The following is a 17036-nucleotide window of genomic DNA, read 5'->3' as shown; positions in this document are numbered from 1 at the left end:
ACAAAATTGGGAAGCTCCTAGTAAGAATGAATTTTAAAAAAAGAGACACAAATTACCAATATGGGATACAAAGGACAGAACAACACTACATATCCTAATGGCATTAAAAGGATTATAAAGAATACTATGAACAACTCTACATCAATAAATTTGATAACTTAGATGAAATGCACAAACTCCTTGAAATAACTTATCAAAACTGACATGAAAAGAAACAGAAAATATGAATAGACCTCTATTACAGAGTTTGAATTTGTCATTAAAAAGTTTTTCATATAGAAAATTCCTGGCCCAGATATCCTTAAGACATTTGTAAAATAAATAGCATTGATCTTATATAAGTTCATTTAAAAATAGAGGGAAAAAATAGGAAAAAAAAGGAAATGTTTCTTGATTCATTTGATGAGGCCAGAATAAACCTGATACTAAAATAAGAAAAGAAAGTTATAGGCTAATATCCCTCATGAATTGACATGAAAGTAACATTAATAAAATATTAGTAAGTTGAATAAATTAATATATAAAAAATATAATGCATGTTGACAAAGTAGTATATATTCTAGGAAGGTAACGTTGGCTTAACATTTGAAATTCAGTCAATGTAAATTCACTATATTTACAGAATAAAAGAGAAAAATAATATAATCATCTCGATAATTTCAGAAAAGGGAATTTGCTTAAAAAAAAAAAAACGACTACATGAAAGACAACTAACGTGGCAAAATAGCAAACTATTTTTTATAAGATCATAACCAAAACAAGAGCATCCATTCTCACCCCTTCTATTCAATTTTGTCCTGGCATTCCTGGCAAATGCAATAAGGGAAGAAAAATAAATAATAGAAGACATAAAAATCAGAAAAAATAAGTAAAACTGCCAGTGTTCACATTTAAGATTGTCTACAGGGAAAATCCCAATGAATCTATAAAGTAACCACTAGAACCAAATAACTTGCCCAAAATTACACCATCAATAAAATTTAAACTGGGGTTTGAGCCTATATAATCTGACTCCTAAATTTTTAACTTCTACATTTTCTCTCCAGAGATGACCATGCAACGTTTGCATTAGCTCACACACCTCGACATAGCCATTACTGTAGGCATTGGGAATCTCATTTGAAGATGTGAAAACAGAGATTCAGAAAGATTAATAACTTGGTCAAGATCACATAGCTAGAGGGTAGAGGTGACAGAATTTGAATCCAGGTCTGGCTGATCCTAAGACAAAGTTGATTTGACAATATCATGTTTTCCAGACTGGAAACAGAAAACGGGGAGATCCAGATGCTAAGGCCCTGAAATAAAAGTGGAATATAAAAGTCAAGACAATTATTGACTGGTTAGATGTGGAAAAGGACATAGGAAAGGGAAAATGCAGATAACTTCAAAGTTCTGAGAATGAGGAAGTCACGACATCATAAATAAAATAGTAAAGCAAGAAGGAGAAACTAATGGGGAGCAGGGCTACAAAAGATGAGGTCAACTTTAGACAAGTATCAATCTGTTAGGTTAGAGATCATTTTGATGGTGAATGATAGAACACCAAAGAATGCTTTAGAGAAATGAGGCTTTTTTTCTTCACAAAACAAAAATCTGAAGGTGGGTAACTACCGATCTGGGTTCAACAGGTGGACAAAGTCAGAACTGGAGGCTCTGTGTTTCTCTGGGCACTTCCTCCTGGGATTACAAGATGGCTGCCACAGGCCCAGGCCTCCGGTAGTAACTCCAGGCAGAAAGAAGAGAGGAAGGGTGAATCAAATACATGAGTAAAGCAAGAGCTCCCCTGGAAACCTCTAGTAGACTTCTGCTATGTCTCATTGGCCAGACAGCGTCACATGGAAACCTCACCTGAAGAGAGATTGGGAAAATAAGTATGTTGTTTTTCCAGCCTCTATAGCAGAGGTAGGTGAAGGAAAACAATGTCTGCCCCACAAAAGATTAATGGGACATTCATGTGGGAATATCCAACAGACAGACAAAAATACATCTGGTCTAGAAGATAAGCCACAGATATGGAGTTTAAGGAATCTGCACAGTTACAGCAAAGGAAACTAGATGAGCGCTCCAAGAAAGAGCTGGCACGGAGAGAAAAGAGAATAGTGGCAGCACTTTGTTTTTCTTTTGGGGCTGGGGAAGCAAGCGGGTGCACACGGATGCAGCTGAGTCAACACGCCAGGACTGTCCGCCTCCGCTCATCAGCCAGATTGTTTTCTGTCAGATGTTCAGCTGGATCTCACTGTCTCCCTCCCCACCCAGTTCTTCCCATCCTCTTTCTCTTCCCTCAGTCTCTCAGTACTCCTAGGGCAGTCTCTCCCTCATCTGTGACGTGAAAGTACTGGAGGAAAAACCCACTCTCATTGACCACTGTTGAGGATGCACAAAGATGGTTTTATTCTGACTGAAGAAAAACTAGTTGCATGGGGGGTGAGGAGGTGGTGTAGGACAATAAGCAGCTACCATGAGAGGGCCATAAAATCTTCCAAGCTCATGGGAAATTCCAACAAAATGTATCTGCCAGTCCCACCCTCACAGGAGGGGCCAGAAATCCATTTGAGAGAACTCCAGTTAAGACAAAGAGGCTGGATTTGCTTTGCTAAGCACCACTTTTCCTCTGAAGACTCTTTCCAGCTCCCAGGCTGTGTGCAGGAGACCAGGCAGCAAGGCCAAGGGTGTGGACTAAGCACACCAATCCTACATGTATCCCCAGTCTGAGGGAGTCCAGGTCTGGCTAAACTTTCCTTTCCTAATAGACTAAAGCAAGTAAAATCAGCACCACAGAATTTAACCCTAATTACATATGAGGTTGTATTGTTCTCGAATTACTCCAAATATATATGTCATGTGCTCCCATGTATTTGGGGCCACAGTGAAATGTTCCCCGATAAACTGCAAATAGATAGTTGCCAAGCATTAAACTTTAAAAACAATAAATTGTTAACATTATGAAAAGAGATCACTTGATATTATATACCTCATTATGGAAATATATAACACTTCTGTGATGCATTCTTAACAAAAAGTCAAACTCTAGACCCAAATACCAATTTACAGGAAATACAGGGGGCAAAGGAACATGTTTTAAAAAACTGCATGGAGGTACAATGAAAATTCAGACTGAAAAAAACAACAACCCAGTTTCTTCAAGAAATGTATTATAAGGAAGAAAAAGAGAGAAAGAGAGAACCCAGACCTACAGACATATCAACTAAATGCAACTTATTTAGCTCTTGATACAAACACACTGCAAAAAAGAAAGTTATGAGGTAAATGGGGACATTTGAACACTGACTGAAAAATTGATTATATTAGAGAACTAATGTCAAGTTGTTTAATGTGTGTGATATTGTTCTCTTAATAAAAAGTCACTACCTTTTAGAGACATATACTAAAATGTTTACAGATGAAATATGTGGAATTTGCTTGAAAATAATCCTGGGGGGAGTGGGGAGTGCTTGGGGGTATAAACAAAACAAGGTTGGCTGGAAGTTGATGATGCTGGAGTAGGGGAAGGGGTGGCACAAATCATACTGGCTGGACACAGTGGCTTAAGCCTATCGTCCCAGCACTTTGGGAGGCCAACGCAGGAAGATCATTTCAGCCCAGCAGTTTGTGACCAACCTGGGTAACATAGGGAGACTCCATCTCTATAAAAAAATTTTTTTAATTAGCCAGGCATGGAGACACACGTCTGCGTTCCCAGCTACTCAGGAAGCCGAGACAGGAGGATCGCTTAAACCCAGGAGGTCAAGCATGCAATGAGCCATGATCAAACCACTGCCTTCCAGCCTGGGTGACAGAGTGACCCTGTCTAAAAACACACGCACACACAAACAAAAAGAATTAAGAATCATACTGCTACTTCTCTTTTTTGTATATTTTGATTTTTTTTTCCATAATAAAAAGATGTTCTTTTTTAAAAAAAAAAAAAAAGTGGGGGGAGGATTTCAGGAGGAAAAACAGATTAGACTAGAGCTATGCAGTGTCATTTTTTAAAAAAGTATTCACATTAGCCAAAAAACATAGAAGAAGCAACAGAGGCAGATGTTCCTTCCCCAGCACAGGGTCCAGTGTCAGGGCCTTCCTACAGGGTTGCAGAGGCCATCATTCCTGAGGAAAAGGATCCCTGTGGTCATCTCGCCCTGGGCCTATTAGCACGTTCTCTAGTCAGGGCACTGCACTGAAGCTGAAGATAAAATGATGAATAAAATATAGGGACTAAAGTCAAGTGATGTGAAAAGAGAAGTAAGCAGGCCATTACAATGGAGTTGGACTTGTGTTATGTCATGACAGTGAGACCAGAGTGCGCTGTGGGAGCACAGGCAATGGTGATGTGACTGGAAAAGGTGGCAGTCACACTGTCCTGGACGAGTCCCAGAACTACCTTCTCATTATCATCCAATTCCCAGGCTCTGTTGCTCCAGGAAGAGGATGTACTCTTATACAGGTCAGAAGATGTAAGCATCCTGACCTCCTGGCAGCTTGGCTTCTCATTGTAAATGCAGAAAACGGACTTCTGAGAATAATTGGATTTCCCATATGGCTTACTTAGAAGAAGAATACATTAGCCAAAGGACATGAGTGTCCACTTCTCTGATGTGACAGATCTTATTGTCAAATTAATAAACCGTCTTTCTGGCTTTTACAGTCTCTGAGAGTCTGGTACCTGTGTATCTGTCGCTAAAAGATGTATTAATTTTTGATGTGCTAACAAATCAGGATTCTGAGACTGCAAGACCAGCCTGAGCCCTGGAGGATGTACCGGGGTAATGTCATCCCTTGGGACCTGGCTAGTAGTTACCAGCCTCCTCCAGGGACTCCCTTCTGCTCTGTGTGCTTCTTTGATCCTCGGTATTTCTCAAGGGTGGACCCATGTCTGATGCTTCTTTGATATCTGAGTCATCTTCTCTCACCATGTGTGCTACAAAGCATTTTGGTTCTTAACAAATTTGTCCCTTGACTTCTTTCACTCTCAACCTAATCAAAATAACTAACATAATATCTGTCTGGGGGCAAGTCAGATGGAAACTGTCCATGGAGCATTTTTAAACTGAAATATGAATACTTAAAAAAATTCATCTGCTGCCTTTGAAAGATCACAACCTTTTGAATAACCATGCTAACTTCATTGTCTGCTTTGGCTGTGATAGCCAGTGTTCCTCAAATAAGCCAATAAACTGAGGACCTTTCTCCAAATTACACTTCTAATTAAAGAACAAGAAACCAAACACTGTGAACTCCTTTCCAAATGAAGACAATTTCTTTCATCTCCAGTGGTTTCACTGTCAATCACTTAGATAGGTTCTTTCATCTATAACAAAAGATGGCAAACTTTTTCTGTAAGGTCCACATAGTAAATATTTCAAGCTCTGTGGGTCCACAGTCTCCATTGCAGCTACTCAGCTCTGCCACTGCAGCGGGAAAGCAGTTGTAGACAATATGTAACCAAATGAGCACGGCTATGTTCCAATAAAACTTTGTTTATAGACACTGAAATTTGAATTTCATCTAAATTTCATGGGTCACAAAATGCTACTCTTCTTTTATTCCCAGCCATTCAGGAATGTGAAAACCATTCTTTTTTATTATTTATTTATTTATTTATTTATTTATTTATTTATTTATTTATTTTTGAGATGGAGTCTTGCTCTGTCCCCCAGGCTGGAGTGCAGTGGTGCGATCTCAGCTCACTGCAAGCTCCACCTCCCGGGTTCACGCCATTCTCCTGCCTCAGCCTCCCGAGTAGCTGGGACTACAGGCGCCCGCCACCACGCCCAGCTAATTTTTTTGTATTTTTAGTAGAGACGGGGTTTCACCGTGATAGCCAGGATGGTCTTGATCTCCTGACCTCGTGATCCCCCCTGCCTCAGCCTCCCAAAGTGCTGGGATTACAAGTATGAGCCACCGCACCCGGCCTGTGAAAACCATTCTTAGCCCACAAGACAAACAGGCAAGCTGTCAGATCTGGCCTACAGGCCATAGTTTGTCAATCCCTGCTCCATCATGATGAATGCCAGCAATGAGTCACTATACTACATGAATGTGTATGGTCCCTGTCCCTTCATAATACTCCTTTACCAACCCTGAGATCTAGGATTCATAAGTGGATCTTAAGTTCACAGTTGGCAAATTTAAAACCTTACGGGAAAAATATTTTCATTAAAATTAAACAATGGGCCAGGTGTGGTGGCCCACACCTGTAATCCCAGCACTTTGGGAGGCCACAGCAAGTGGATCAGCTGAGGTCAGGAGTTCAAGACCAGCCTGTCCAACATAGTGAAACCCTGTCTCTACAAAAATACAAAAATTAGCCAGGCATGGTGGTGGGTGCCTGTAATCCCAGCTACTTGGGAGACTGAGGCATTAGAATCCCTTGAAACCAGGAGGGGGAGGTTGCAGTGAGTCAAGATTGCGCCATTGCACTCCAGCCTGGGTGACAGAGTGAGACTCCATCTTAAAAAAAAAAAAAAAAAAGACATTTTACCCATCTTAAGTCCCAAATAGTGGGACTATGTAATTTGTTCCTAATTACCATCCCCTCAGAAAAAAATTGTAAGATCCCTGAGATAGTGGTGAGCTTGTTTTACTCTAACATGTGAGATTTTTTTCAATGTTGGTTTATCCATCCAAATGTTCAATGTCTTGTCTTTCTGGTTTTAAGATTAGTATTTGTAGACCCTCATCACCTCAGTCCCACTATAGTCCAAGACGGTGGATGCTTGATACATAAAAAGCTTTAGATTTTCTTTCTTTAACCTAATCTACATATCTACACACTTGTAATCCCCTTCCCCACTTGCAAGTATTATCCTATCTATGATAACTTTCTAGGCATTCCTAACAAACACTTTAAGGCTCGATTTTCCTTGTGTTTTGTTTGTTTCACTTCAACATTCATTGCATACTTCTTTACTCCTGCAGACTTCCTTTTTTAACTCTCCTTTTCATTTCCAGTCCCAGGGTTTCTCTTTTTTTCACCATCCACAACAGTTGTCACTTGAATGAGGCATATATTTGAACTACGTTTCCCAGTTATGTCCTTTTCCCAGTTAAAAGGTCCCAGTATCATATTCCCAAGTGAACCCACAGGGGTTCATTGTACTATTCTTTCTTTTTTGTGCAGGGTTGACAATGTCCATTATAAAAAAGTTTTTATAAAAATAGAGCATACATTCCTATATTCTAGATTTGGTCACAACAGGAATTTGTAGTTGAGAAGAAATTAGCATATTCATATGCCACACCACTGCCTGGCATGCCCTCCCTATTCTCTGCCTGGTAAAATTTCTCTCAGCCTCTGAGGTCTACGCAGGACACCTATGGAAGCATCTCGATAACTCACTCATCTGCATTCCCCAAGCACTTTATACATCTCCATTAAAGCACTTACCACTGCATTGTGGTTAGCTGTTTATACAGCCGTCCCACCACCAATCTCCCCTACCCTCCAAGCCTATAAGCAACTCTCATATTTTGTTGCATCCCCAGTGCCCAGCACAGTGCCTGGAAAAGAGTATCAAGATAGCATTTCTCAGAAACGTTGAGGGCACTGTCTCCACTAAACAGGGCTTTCAGGGGGCTTCCCTAGACAACTTCCATAAACACTCTCAATTTTTCTCCTTTCCTAAAAAATAAATAAATAAATAAACAATCTAAGAAAAAAACACACCTTCAAAACAAGGCCCCCACAGCCTTCATACAATGAGATTGCTGCCCTAAACTGTTCCTCACAGGTATCAGTTCTGGCATGCACACTGCAGAACATGCAAAGTTCTCTTAATACCACAAAATAAAAAGCCTACGTGGCACCTCACAGTTTTCAAAGTATTTCACCTTTTTTTCTTCTTCCATTTGTCCACTTATCCCTGATAGTCCTATCCTCATTTTTCAGACACTCAAGGAAGTAAAAGTGACATGTCCAATATCAGAACTGGTAACAGCTCTGTGCCTAAAACCCTTAACTTATTGATCTGTCCACTCATCTGACTCTTCTGATGCTAGACTCACTATCTGTGAAGGGTTTTTTTTTTTTTTTTCCTAGTTTTTTTTTTCCATTATGAATGGTGGCATTAAGTGAGGGCATCATGCTCTAAAAAATCCATTTCAAGCAAAATCATTTGGGCAGATACACATTATGAAAAGAGAGAGTCGACTATGTCCCACTTGTGTTAGTATTGCTCTATGATTTTGACATAAGTACTTCTTATTGACTAATGGGTTTCCAGTGAATTAACGACTGTTCAAAAAATGCCATGCCATGCATTTATACACATAGAAATATGTTATCTATTATCTAAACATTCCATTCATAAGGAAGCACCACTATTTATAGGTTAAGTGCAAGATCTTGAATCCCATATAATTCCTTTTTCCTGAACTATTAAATTTAGATACTTGACACATTAACAACCTCTATCCTTCAAATGCTCTTAATTCTACATAATCCTGTATGATTTAACCATTACTTTAATTCTCCTACTATTTATTGCATGCAACTATTTCTAATATTAGTACATATCATTTTAGACATAAATAGGGCACTGCCTGCCAAAAAATCTTGCTACTGTATGGTAATTGAAAGTCAAGACTATCAGATATATTAAGTTATTCAAATGAGCTACATTTAGCTTTTCTCAAATTACTTAATATTTTTCAACAAAGGCCTATAATAGAGTATGCAAAGCATGTCACACTTAAGATTTTCAAGTTTGATCGTGTTACGAATCTGTTAATTGAAAATTTTTCAATATGGCAGAACACAAAATATTTCACACAAATGCAAATAGAGATGTCATGCAGATAGCTGCAAGACGTGAATCATTGCCCTTCTGCATTAAACTCCGAAATTCAGAGGCAGTTCACTCTGCAAGATTTCTTGCTCAGTTCTTAAAAGTTCAGATGCATCACCTTTTAATTAGGGTAATAAGCTATAATTGCTAACATACTGTGTAATGTTTACTGCTAAACCTGCAATCTGGACAAACAGAATATTATGCTGTCAGAGCCTGGAAACAACTGCAATCCACTGTTAACATACACATCCTCCTTAGAGAGAGCTGTCGTCGGGAGTTATATGCTTTATGTACGGTTTTAATATTTTTTTTTTTTTTTTTTTTTAGCGTAAAGGTCTTTTCCCGAGAAGCAGGTATTAAGACGAACGCAGCCTCCCAAATGACCTTCTCTAACACAGACCTTGAGCGAGCGACTGCGGGGGCAGAAAGCTGTGAATTTCAGCAAGGGACTCGACAGCTCCACTGGGTCCCTCACACTTTGCTTTCGAGAACAAAAAAAAGAATGTTACTCTGTACCTGCCGGTGCCCCCACCCCTCCTTAAAACTTAATACCCCGCAAGGTCTGAATAGCCAGAGAGGGTATGCATCGATTCTTCCGTCCCGTGATGCCAAGAGAAAATAAACCCCCACCCAGGAGCGGAGCCTGGAGTCGCGGCGGGGCGGGGGGTTGGAGAGGTGGGTGCTCTCTCCCCTTACTGCGCTGCATTTTCTCCACCACGTGTAATAATCTCACGCCACTGGCACCCCACGAGAGGCGGGGGTCCTTGTCCTCCTGTCTCCCGGACGAGGACCTCAACCCCTTCCCCCGCTCGGGGACCCCGGCCACCCGCAGCCCGGCCGCGCTGCGCCCAGGTGTGAGGCTGCGGCGGTCTCTGGGCCCGCGCAGCGCCGCAGAGCTCGGCCCCCAGCTGCGGCCCCCGGCCGAGCTACCTTTTATCCAGGCAGGCGATCCACTCGGCGGAGGAGGAAGAATGGGCAGCGTGCGCAGCGACCATGTTGAGCGGCGGCGCGCGGTGTCCCCGGCTGCTGCGACCTCCCGCGCTCCAGCTGCCTGCGCCTCCGCCCCCGCCTCGCCCGCCGCGCGGACCCCGCTCCTCCCGGCCGCCTGGCGACCAGCGCGGCTGCGACGGGCCCGCCCTCCCCGCGGGCTCCCGCGGCCTGGGGCAGGGGGGGGGGGCGAGGGAGGGGACCTGGGGGGCGGGACGCGGGCGCGGGGAGGGCCACCAAGCCGCCCGCCCGCCGCTGCACTGCGGCGCCCGGGGGTGGGGATTCCGCCCCGGGGTGGGGACCCCGCGGTCCCGCCCGCTGGGGGGCACTGGGGCTGGCGACCCTAGTGGCTGGTCACCTGCGACAGGTGGCCTCTGCGTCCCTCGGAGACTGGGGCCCCACCCTCATCCCGGGGCCTCTGAGGCGGGGCGGGAGGGCAGGCGCCGCGGCGCGAGTGGGGAGGGGGATGCCAGTGTCTACATATTTTTCATACAGCAAATGCCACTAAAATGGCTGCTGCCTCTCTGTTTCCTTAGAAACCGATGAGTCTTCCTCAGCAGCTGCCGAAACTTGCGGCGGTTGCTTGCTCACCTTTGCTGCCTCCCCTTCAGAAAGGGCTGGAGGGGAGGGCGAGGAAGGCTTGGCGTGGGGCCGCCCGTCGAGTCTCTCAGTGAGGAATGAGAGGCCAGCTTCTCCCGCGGGGTGAGGAAGGGCTGGGCGCAATGGGGGGCAGTGCGGGCAGGGCTGGGGGCAGGGAGGGAGGGGGCTGGTGGGCCCGATGCGGACTGAGGGGGTGACAGGCTGAAGTCACTGGCCTTGAACCCTGGGCCTTCCTGGGCTTCCATCACCTGCATGGTGAAGAAAACACAGTTGAGAATGGGGAGTAGCCGGGCCACAGCAGAACTGAGGTTTTAGGATTCGGGCCGAGACCCCGGAGCGCTCAGGTGAACTTGGATGGCTGGCCCCACTTGCTGTTCTTCCTCTGGCTGGAGTGTTGAATGGGTGGTGATAATGGCCTGTCTCTTGTAGATGTTCACACAAATGTCATGTCTACAAGTTGTTCAGTTACACTCTGCCAAGAACCAAATTACATGCCAATGGTCGTTTAGGAATTTGGGGACAAGTTAAATCTTTTGGACTATTACCAAGCATTGTTTTGATATTTATGGCACTGCATTTGGGGGCCAGACAATGGGAGAAAGGGACATAGCATTGCTTTCTTGTACTGTTCCCCCTCCCCCCGCCCCCACCTCCCATCCAACCCTGCTAAGGGGAGAGTCAAGGGGACTGGAGAGAAGGAAAGAGCAAGTGCTCTCTGGGATGCTTTGATTCTAATAAAACAATTATTACCATGATATAAAAGCCTCCAAAGATGTGCCATTTCCCTCTGCTCGATAGCCAGGATCTGGTTTCAGACCTGCCACAGTGTTCCCCGCAGCAACTCTTCCCTCCCTGCTCAGGGCTTTTCCCCCAGTTAACCTTCATTCTGTTAATTTCTATCATGTTTATGGTAATATTTAAAATACTATACTATATAAAGGTATTTATGTTGCAGCTTTTTTACTATACAGATATGAAGGAGGAACTGTATCTCCTATATATATTAAGTTTCATTTATTAAAACATCAGACAGCACCTGAGAATGTTTCAAGGTCACCAAAAGCTTTCCGAAAATGGCTTTCTGCAAAGAAGATTTCCAAGTAAGGAGCTAGAGGAGAAAGGAGCTGCACATCACGTATTATAACACAGGCTTGGAGTTGCCATAGCTTTGGTTATGATACTAATAATAGTTGCCATTTATTGAACATCCACTGAGTGTTAGACCCTGTGCAGCACTCCTTGGATGTGTGATCCGGTTTAATCTTCAGAACACTCTATGAGGCAGAGCCAGAAGGACACTACTCCACAAAGAGCAATAAATCCTTGAAAATGTAATGAAATATTGAAAATGATATGTATCAGTACTTTCAGGGAGAGTGTTAATTGGATTGGAAGGAAGACACTGATGAGCTGCTGGGAGTGAGAGTGAGACCCTTGAGGAGTTTACAGTGCATTTTAAGGAGTGTAGCCCTGATGAATTGCAAGGCCTTTGTTTTGCTGTGTGGGGGCCCTGCCTTTTCTCTAAAGAGAAGTTGAAGACTTATTTAAAGAACATCCTTTCGAAGGAGCACCAAAAATCACTAGCTCATCCAGAGCGTGCGCATGTCTCCATGCAGCCCTAGAGGAAGGTACGAGTAACTCCAAGATACTCACTAAGATGCTGAACTCAGGAAGGGTCTAACCCAGCTACAGGAGATGGGGCCCCAGAGCTGAATTTGGGTCTGTCTGATTCCAAACCCTTGCACATCAGTGATGGTATCCCTGTTTCTGCCAGTAGAATGGCAGTATAGGGCATGTCTACAATGACTCTCCAGAGGGTAAGAACAAAATAGTTATAAATCAGTTTTTTAATGTAAAAATAGAGAAATGTGTGAGGAATTAAAAACTAGAGATCCTTAAAACGTCAGGAATAGCTTTACTGTCCTATAGATTATCTTGTGATCTGAAAGGGATTTGATTGCTGGTCAAGTACTACAGGAATAAAGGAAACTCTGTTGATAATTAGTTATTATAGTATTAAGAGAAAAAAATGGGCTTTTGCTTGGATTGGATGGGAAAGGCAAAGAACCAAAGAATATTTATTTATTTCTCTCTCTTTAAAAGAACATAATGTATGTCAGTCCCAAAAGAGCACATGTTGTATTATCCTATTTATGTGAAACTTCCAGAAAAAGCGAATCTATAGAGATGGAAAGTAGATTAGGGATTGCCTAAGTCTGGGAGGTGGGAATAAGGGATGACTGCAGATGGACCTGAAAAATCTTCTAGAAATGATCTAAAATTGGACTGTGGTGATGGATACACAACTCTATAAATTTAATAACAATCATCAAATGGTATAGTTAAAATGAGTGAATTTTATAGTATGCAAATTATCTCAATAAAAATGTTAAGTACATTATTAATGAACCCATATGGAGAGGAAAAATATGATTGATCTTTTGGGGGAAAATACAGGAAAGTATAGGAGAAAAAGTAAAAATTACCCATAATTCCATCACCTAGAGGTAATACTGTTAATATTTTAGTACATTTAATTCTAAACTTTTCTATTATAAAAAGATACAATCAAGGCCAAGCACAGTGGCTCACATCTGTAGTCCCAGCACTTTAGAAGGCCAAGGCAGGAGGATTGCCTGAGACCAGGAGTTCAAGACCAGCCAGGGCAACATAGTGAGACCCCCATCTCTACAAAAATTTTTAAAAAATAAAAATTAGAAGTGATATGATCATACATGTACCCACAAACATATACATATATGTATATGTATATATGTGCCTATCATGTATGTGTATAGATACATATATTCAAACAGACTTGAAAGCATTAATAGTTTATAGGCTACTTTTTCTATTGGAATGGAAAAATGCTTTACTTTCCTTAAAAAATCCTTAAACATTTTTTCCTGGCCACCAAATATTCTAGTGTATAGCTATAATTTACTTACACTATCTTTTGAGACTTGTTTTTTCACTGGGAAAAGGTATTATCTGCTTAATCTCCTTCCTGTAGTTTAGTGAACTCTTTCTCTACTAGAGAACTAAGATCTCTACTGAAGATCTCCATGAGACAAAGATGAGACAAGACCAATATCTGTTCATGCTATGTAGATCCTCAAACGAGTTGCTAAATGTCTGATTTCCATTTTGTTCATCTGAGCAGAGGTTCAAAGTTAGGAATTTGAAGGCAGACAGCCAAGTTCAAATTGCAGCCGTATCTTCTACTAAATGTTTGGCCTTAAATTAACTACTTAGCCTAAGACTCCATTTCATCATCTGTAGAGTGGAGAAATTAATAGTATTATACATGAATTTGGTATTTGTAGGATATTTAGCACAAGTGCCAAGCACATAGTGAGTGTTCAATAACTCTTAGCTATTATTCTCCATATAGTACAGATAATACTAGGTGCTCTCTGCATTTCGCAGGGACCTGGTGGTGATAAGCCCTCGAGATCACTTATACTAAAGGGCTTTAACATCTATAAATTGCAATTTTTGGCTATGAAGGATACAAGGGATGGGTCTCCTGAGAAACCCATAGAAATTCTCCAGGAAATTCTATTGTAGATCGAGCATTCACTCATACCTGTATATGGGGAAAAAAATCTGATTCACCATGTTTTAGGTACCTGATTGGAAGGTAGGTTATAAAAATACATCTATCACTCCTGCTGGTGATATAACCAATTCAATGAAGACACAGTACTCCTGGGGTGAAATCATAAAAGCAATTTTAATGTTTTCTCTCACTGTCTTTTTAAACTTGCTCAGTGAAGGCAATTCTACCTCTGCCACTGGATATAGCTTTTTTGGTCACTTATAGGTAATAGAAAGTACCAGATTCTTTCTATTAGAGTGCCCAAACCAATATATCGCTACATATTTCAATCTTTATTTCAAAGAAAAGAATTCTCTCCTCCTCCTCAACCTACAGCTGGTCATAGGCAGGTCTCAGCCTTTAGGAGAGAAGACGTGGTCAGCTTCTCCTTTCCTTCCTCATCCCAGACCACCATGAAAGCTGCTGGTTTTGACCCTTCCAGGATCAGAGTAGGGAAGGAAAGAGAGAAAAGAAGGGCAGGTAAATTCTTACTTTACTGGAACAGTTGTAAGATGGCATTGTCTTTTCCAAACCTGGCAAATGTCAAGCCTGCTCTTTCTCTTGTGGGTGCCTTCATGTTTTCTTAGGTGCCCCTCCTGCTGGGCCCCCCACATAGGCAAGTGCCACTGGATTTCCTGAGTCCCCTCCAAATTTCCTCCCTCTATAGGACTCCCAATTTATCCTCCACCCACACCCCAGCTGTCCTTCTGCGCAGGATTTAAAGGGGCTCCAGGATCATTCTCTTCTGTGTGTCCCACATTTGGTCCATAGGGACACTCAATGCCTATTTTGCTCTAATAAACTCAGTGCAGACCAATCCTACAAACAGCACAGCCTCTTCACTCGCCAAAGAGGCTCACCAGTCCCTCTCTCTTGATCTGTAGGTTTCCAGGGCTGGAGTCAGACAACAATCCCCTATGCTCCCAACTTATAGGTTCTCTGAGTGGCCCACATGGAGAGGAAAAAATAATATGAGAAATACTATTTTTCAAGACTTTCCATGACTAAAACAAGAAAATATTCCTGTTTTAGTCATGGTTCTCCAGAGAAATAGAACCAATGGGTTATATATCTATAACTATGTCTATATCTGTATCTATAAAAGGAGATTTATTATGAGGAATTGGCTCCCACAATTATGGAAGCTGAGAAGTCCTACCATATGCCATCTGCAAGATGGAAACCCAAGAAAGCAGTGTAATTCTGTCTGAATCCAAAAGCCTGAAAACGAAGGAAGCTGCTAAAAATCCCAATCCAAGAGCAGAAGATGAGATGTCCCAGTGCTAGCAGTAAGGCAGGAAAAAAGGGGCAAATTTCTCTTTTTGTTCTGTTCAGGTCCCCAACTAATGGGATGCTGCCTCCTCGAGGAGGGCCATCTACTGACTCCACTGATTGAAACGCTGATCTCATCCAGAAAAACCCTCACAAAAAACACAAAGAAACAATGTTTAATCTGGGGACCTCTTGGTCCACTCAGGGTGACACATAAAATTAACCATTACAACTCCTCACAAAATCTTCCTTTAATTTCTCCTTCATAGGCACTGTTATTTCCCCCTTCGGGTGAGAAGTTTTGGACCCATGAAACTGGTCTTTACTATTTTGATTGAAAGTTTGCATCTTGGCATCTCAATTTGGAATTATGTATCTATTCTACTTTGGTGCCTCCTGTGAAACTTGCAATTTAACATCTGTGACTTAGGCTAGTGAAAACTGAATCAAGTCAACTTCCTTCCACACCTTCAACATTAATTCCTACTCAACCAAGACAATTGCCTTTTCTCTGCAAAGTGATTCGCCTGGGAGTTGTGAAGAATACCATACTCATTAGGGAAGTACAGCTCTTACAGTCTCTTGAGCTTTCTAAAAAAGAAATGCATAATTAAAAATATCTGATCAGGACAGTCCTAATTTGTGCATTATAATAAAATGGTTGTGGTTTGTTTTAAAACTGTGATTTGTCCATTTAGGGGAATATATTTGGATTAAGATCTTAAAGCAATAATAAGTTGGGACAGGAAAGTGGCTAAAATTTTATTTACGATAACAAAATCTTTTAGACTTTACTGCTAAAGCAAAAGTCACAAATGACCCACATTTAGGACCTCAATATTTTCAGTACTAAATTAGGTATTGAGGAAAGAAAAGAACTTTCATCTGAGGATTGTGAGCCCTTTCGAATTGTTAGGCCCAGAGAAGCATTAAAATGAGATCACAGTTGTGCCTTATTCCCCACTCTGAGCTATGTATTTATCTCCTGAAACTGGTTAGCTATTGCCACAGTAGCTATAAATTAATCTAATAGTGACACACCAGACACTATAACCCACACCCTATAGCTTAACAATGTGTAGCCAATCACTAATCAGTGTTAATTCTGTAAACCAATGAGAATTCCTGACAAACAACTTTGTATCAGCCCACTTGCTGTCTTCCTTTCTTACCTTTAAAACTCAGCCTGTAGGCCCTGCGCAGTGGCTCACTCGTGTAATCCCAGCACTTTGGGACGCCAAGGCGGGTCGGTCGCTTGAGGCCAGGAGTTCAAGACCAGCCTGGGCAACATGGCGAAACCCTGTCTCTACAAAAAATACAAAAATCAGCCAGGCATGGTGGCACTCACCTATAGTCCCAGCTACTTGGGGGGGTAAGGTGGGAGGATCACTTGAACCTGGGAGGTTGAGGCTGCAGTAAGCTGAGATTGTACCACTGCACTCCAGCCTGGGTGACAAAGTGAGACCCTATTTAAAAAGGGAAAAAAGGAAAAGAAAAAAAAAGATAAATAAAAGTCCACCTGTAACTGCCACTAATCAGAGTGTCTATTCAGGGCAACGTGCATCTATGCTCCTGGGTTGCAATCTTCAAACTTGGCCCAAATAAACTCCTACCTATATTAACTGTGCCTCAGTTCCTTTCTTTTTTTTTTTTTTTTTTTTGAGACGGAGTCTCGCTCTGCCGCCCAGGCTGGAGTGCAGTGGCCGGATCTCAGCTCACTGCAAGCTCCGCCTCCCGGGTTCATGCCATTCTCCTGCCTCAGCCTCCCGAGTAGCTGGGACTAC

General features: G+C 42.2%; 1 protein-coding gene and 1 long non-coding RNA gene across 3 annotated transcripts in view; one reads left to right on the top strand and one right to left on the bottom strand.

Annotated features, from left to right (window-relative positions):
* The window catches only part of RAPGEF4 (Rap guanine nucleotide exchange factor 4), a 309492-nt gene extending 299515 nt beyond the window's left edge, over positions 1-9977 (bottom strand). For both annotated transcript variants that reach the window (XM_025404812.1, XM_025404813.1), the window contains exon 1: positions 9723-9977. In XM_025404812.1, coding sequence (XP_025260597.1) covers positions 9723-9787 — 65 coding nt within the window. In that variant the 5' untranslated portion in view covers positions 9788-9977. The remainder of the gene's footprint in view (positions 1-9722) is intronic.
* Positions 9564-17036, top strand: part of LOC112636247 — a 13488-nt gene continuing 6015 nt past the window's right edge. The window contains exons 1-3 of the long non-coding RNA XR_003122151.1: positions 9564-9644; positions 10316-10481; positions 11351-11479. This is a non-coding gene — a long non-coding RNA (uncharacterized LOC112636247). The remainder of the gene's footprint in view (positions 9645-10315; positions 10482-11350; positions 11480-17036) is intronic.

This window comes from Theropithecus gelada, chromosome 12 (assembly GCF_003255815.1).
Source record: "Theropithecus gelada isolate Dixy chromosome 12, Tgel_1.0, whole genome shotgun sequence".
Lineage (NCBI taxonomy): Eukaryota > Metazoa > Chordata > Mammalia > Primates > Cercopithecidae > Theropithecus > Theropithecus gelada.
This window is presented reverse-complemented; position numbering and strand designations above follow the sequence as displayed.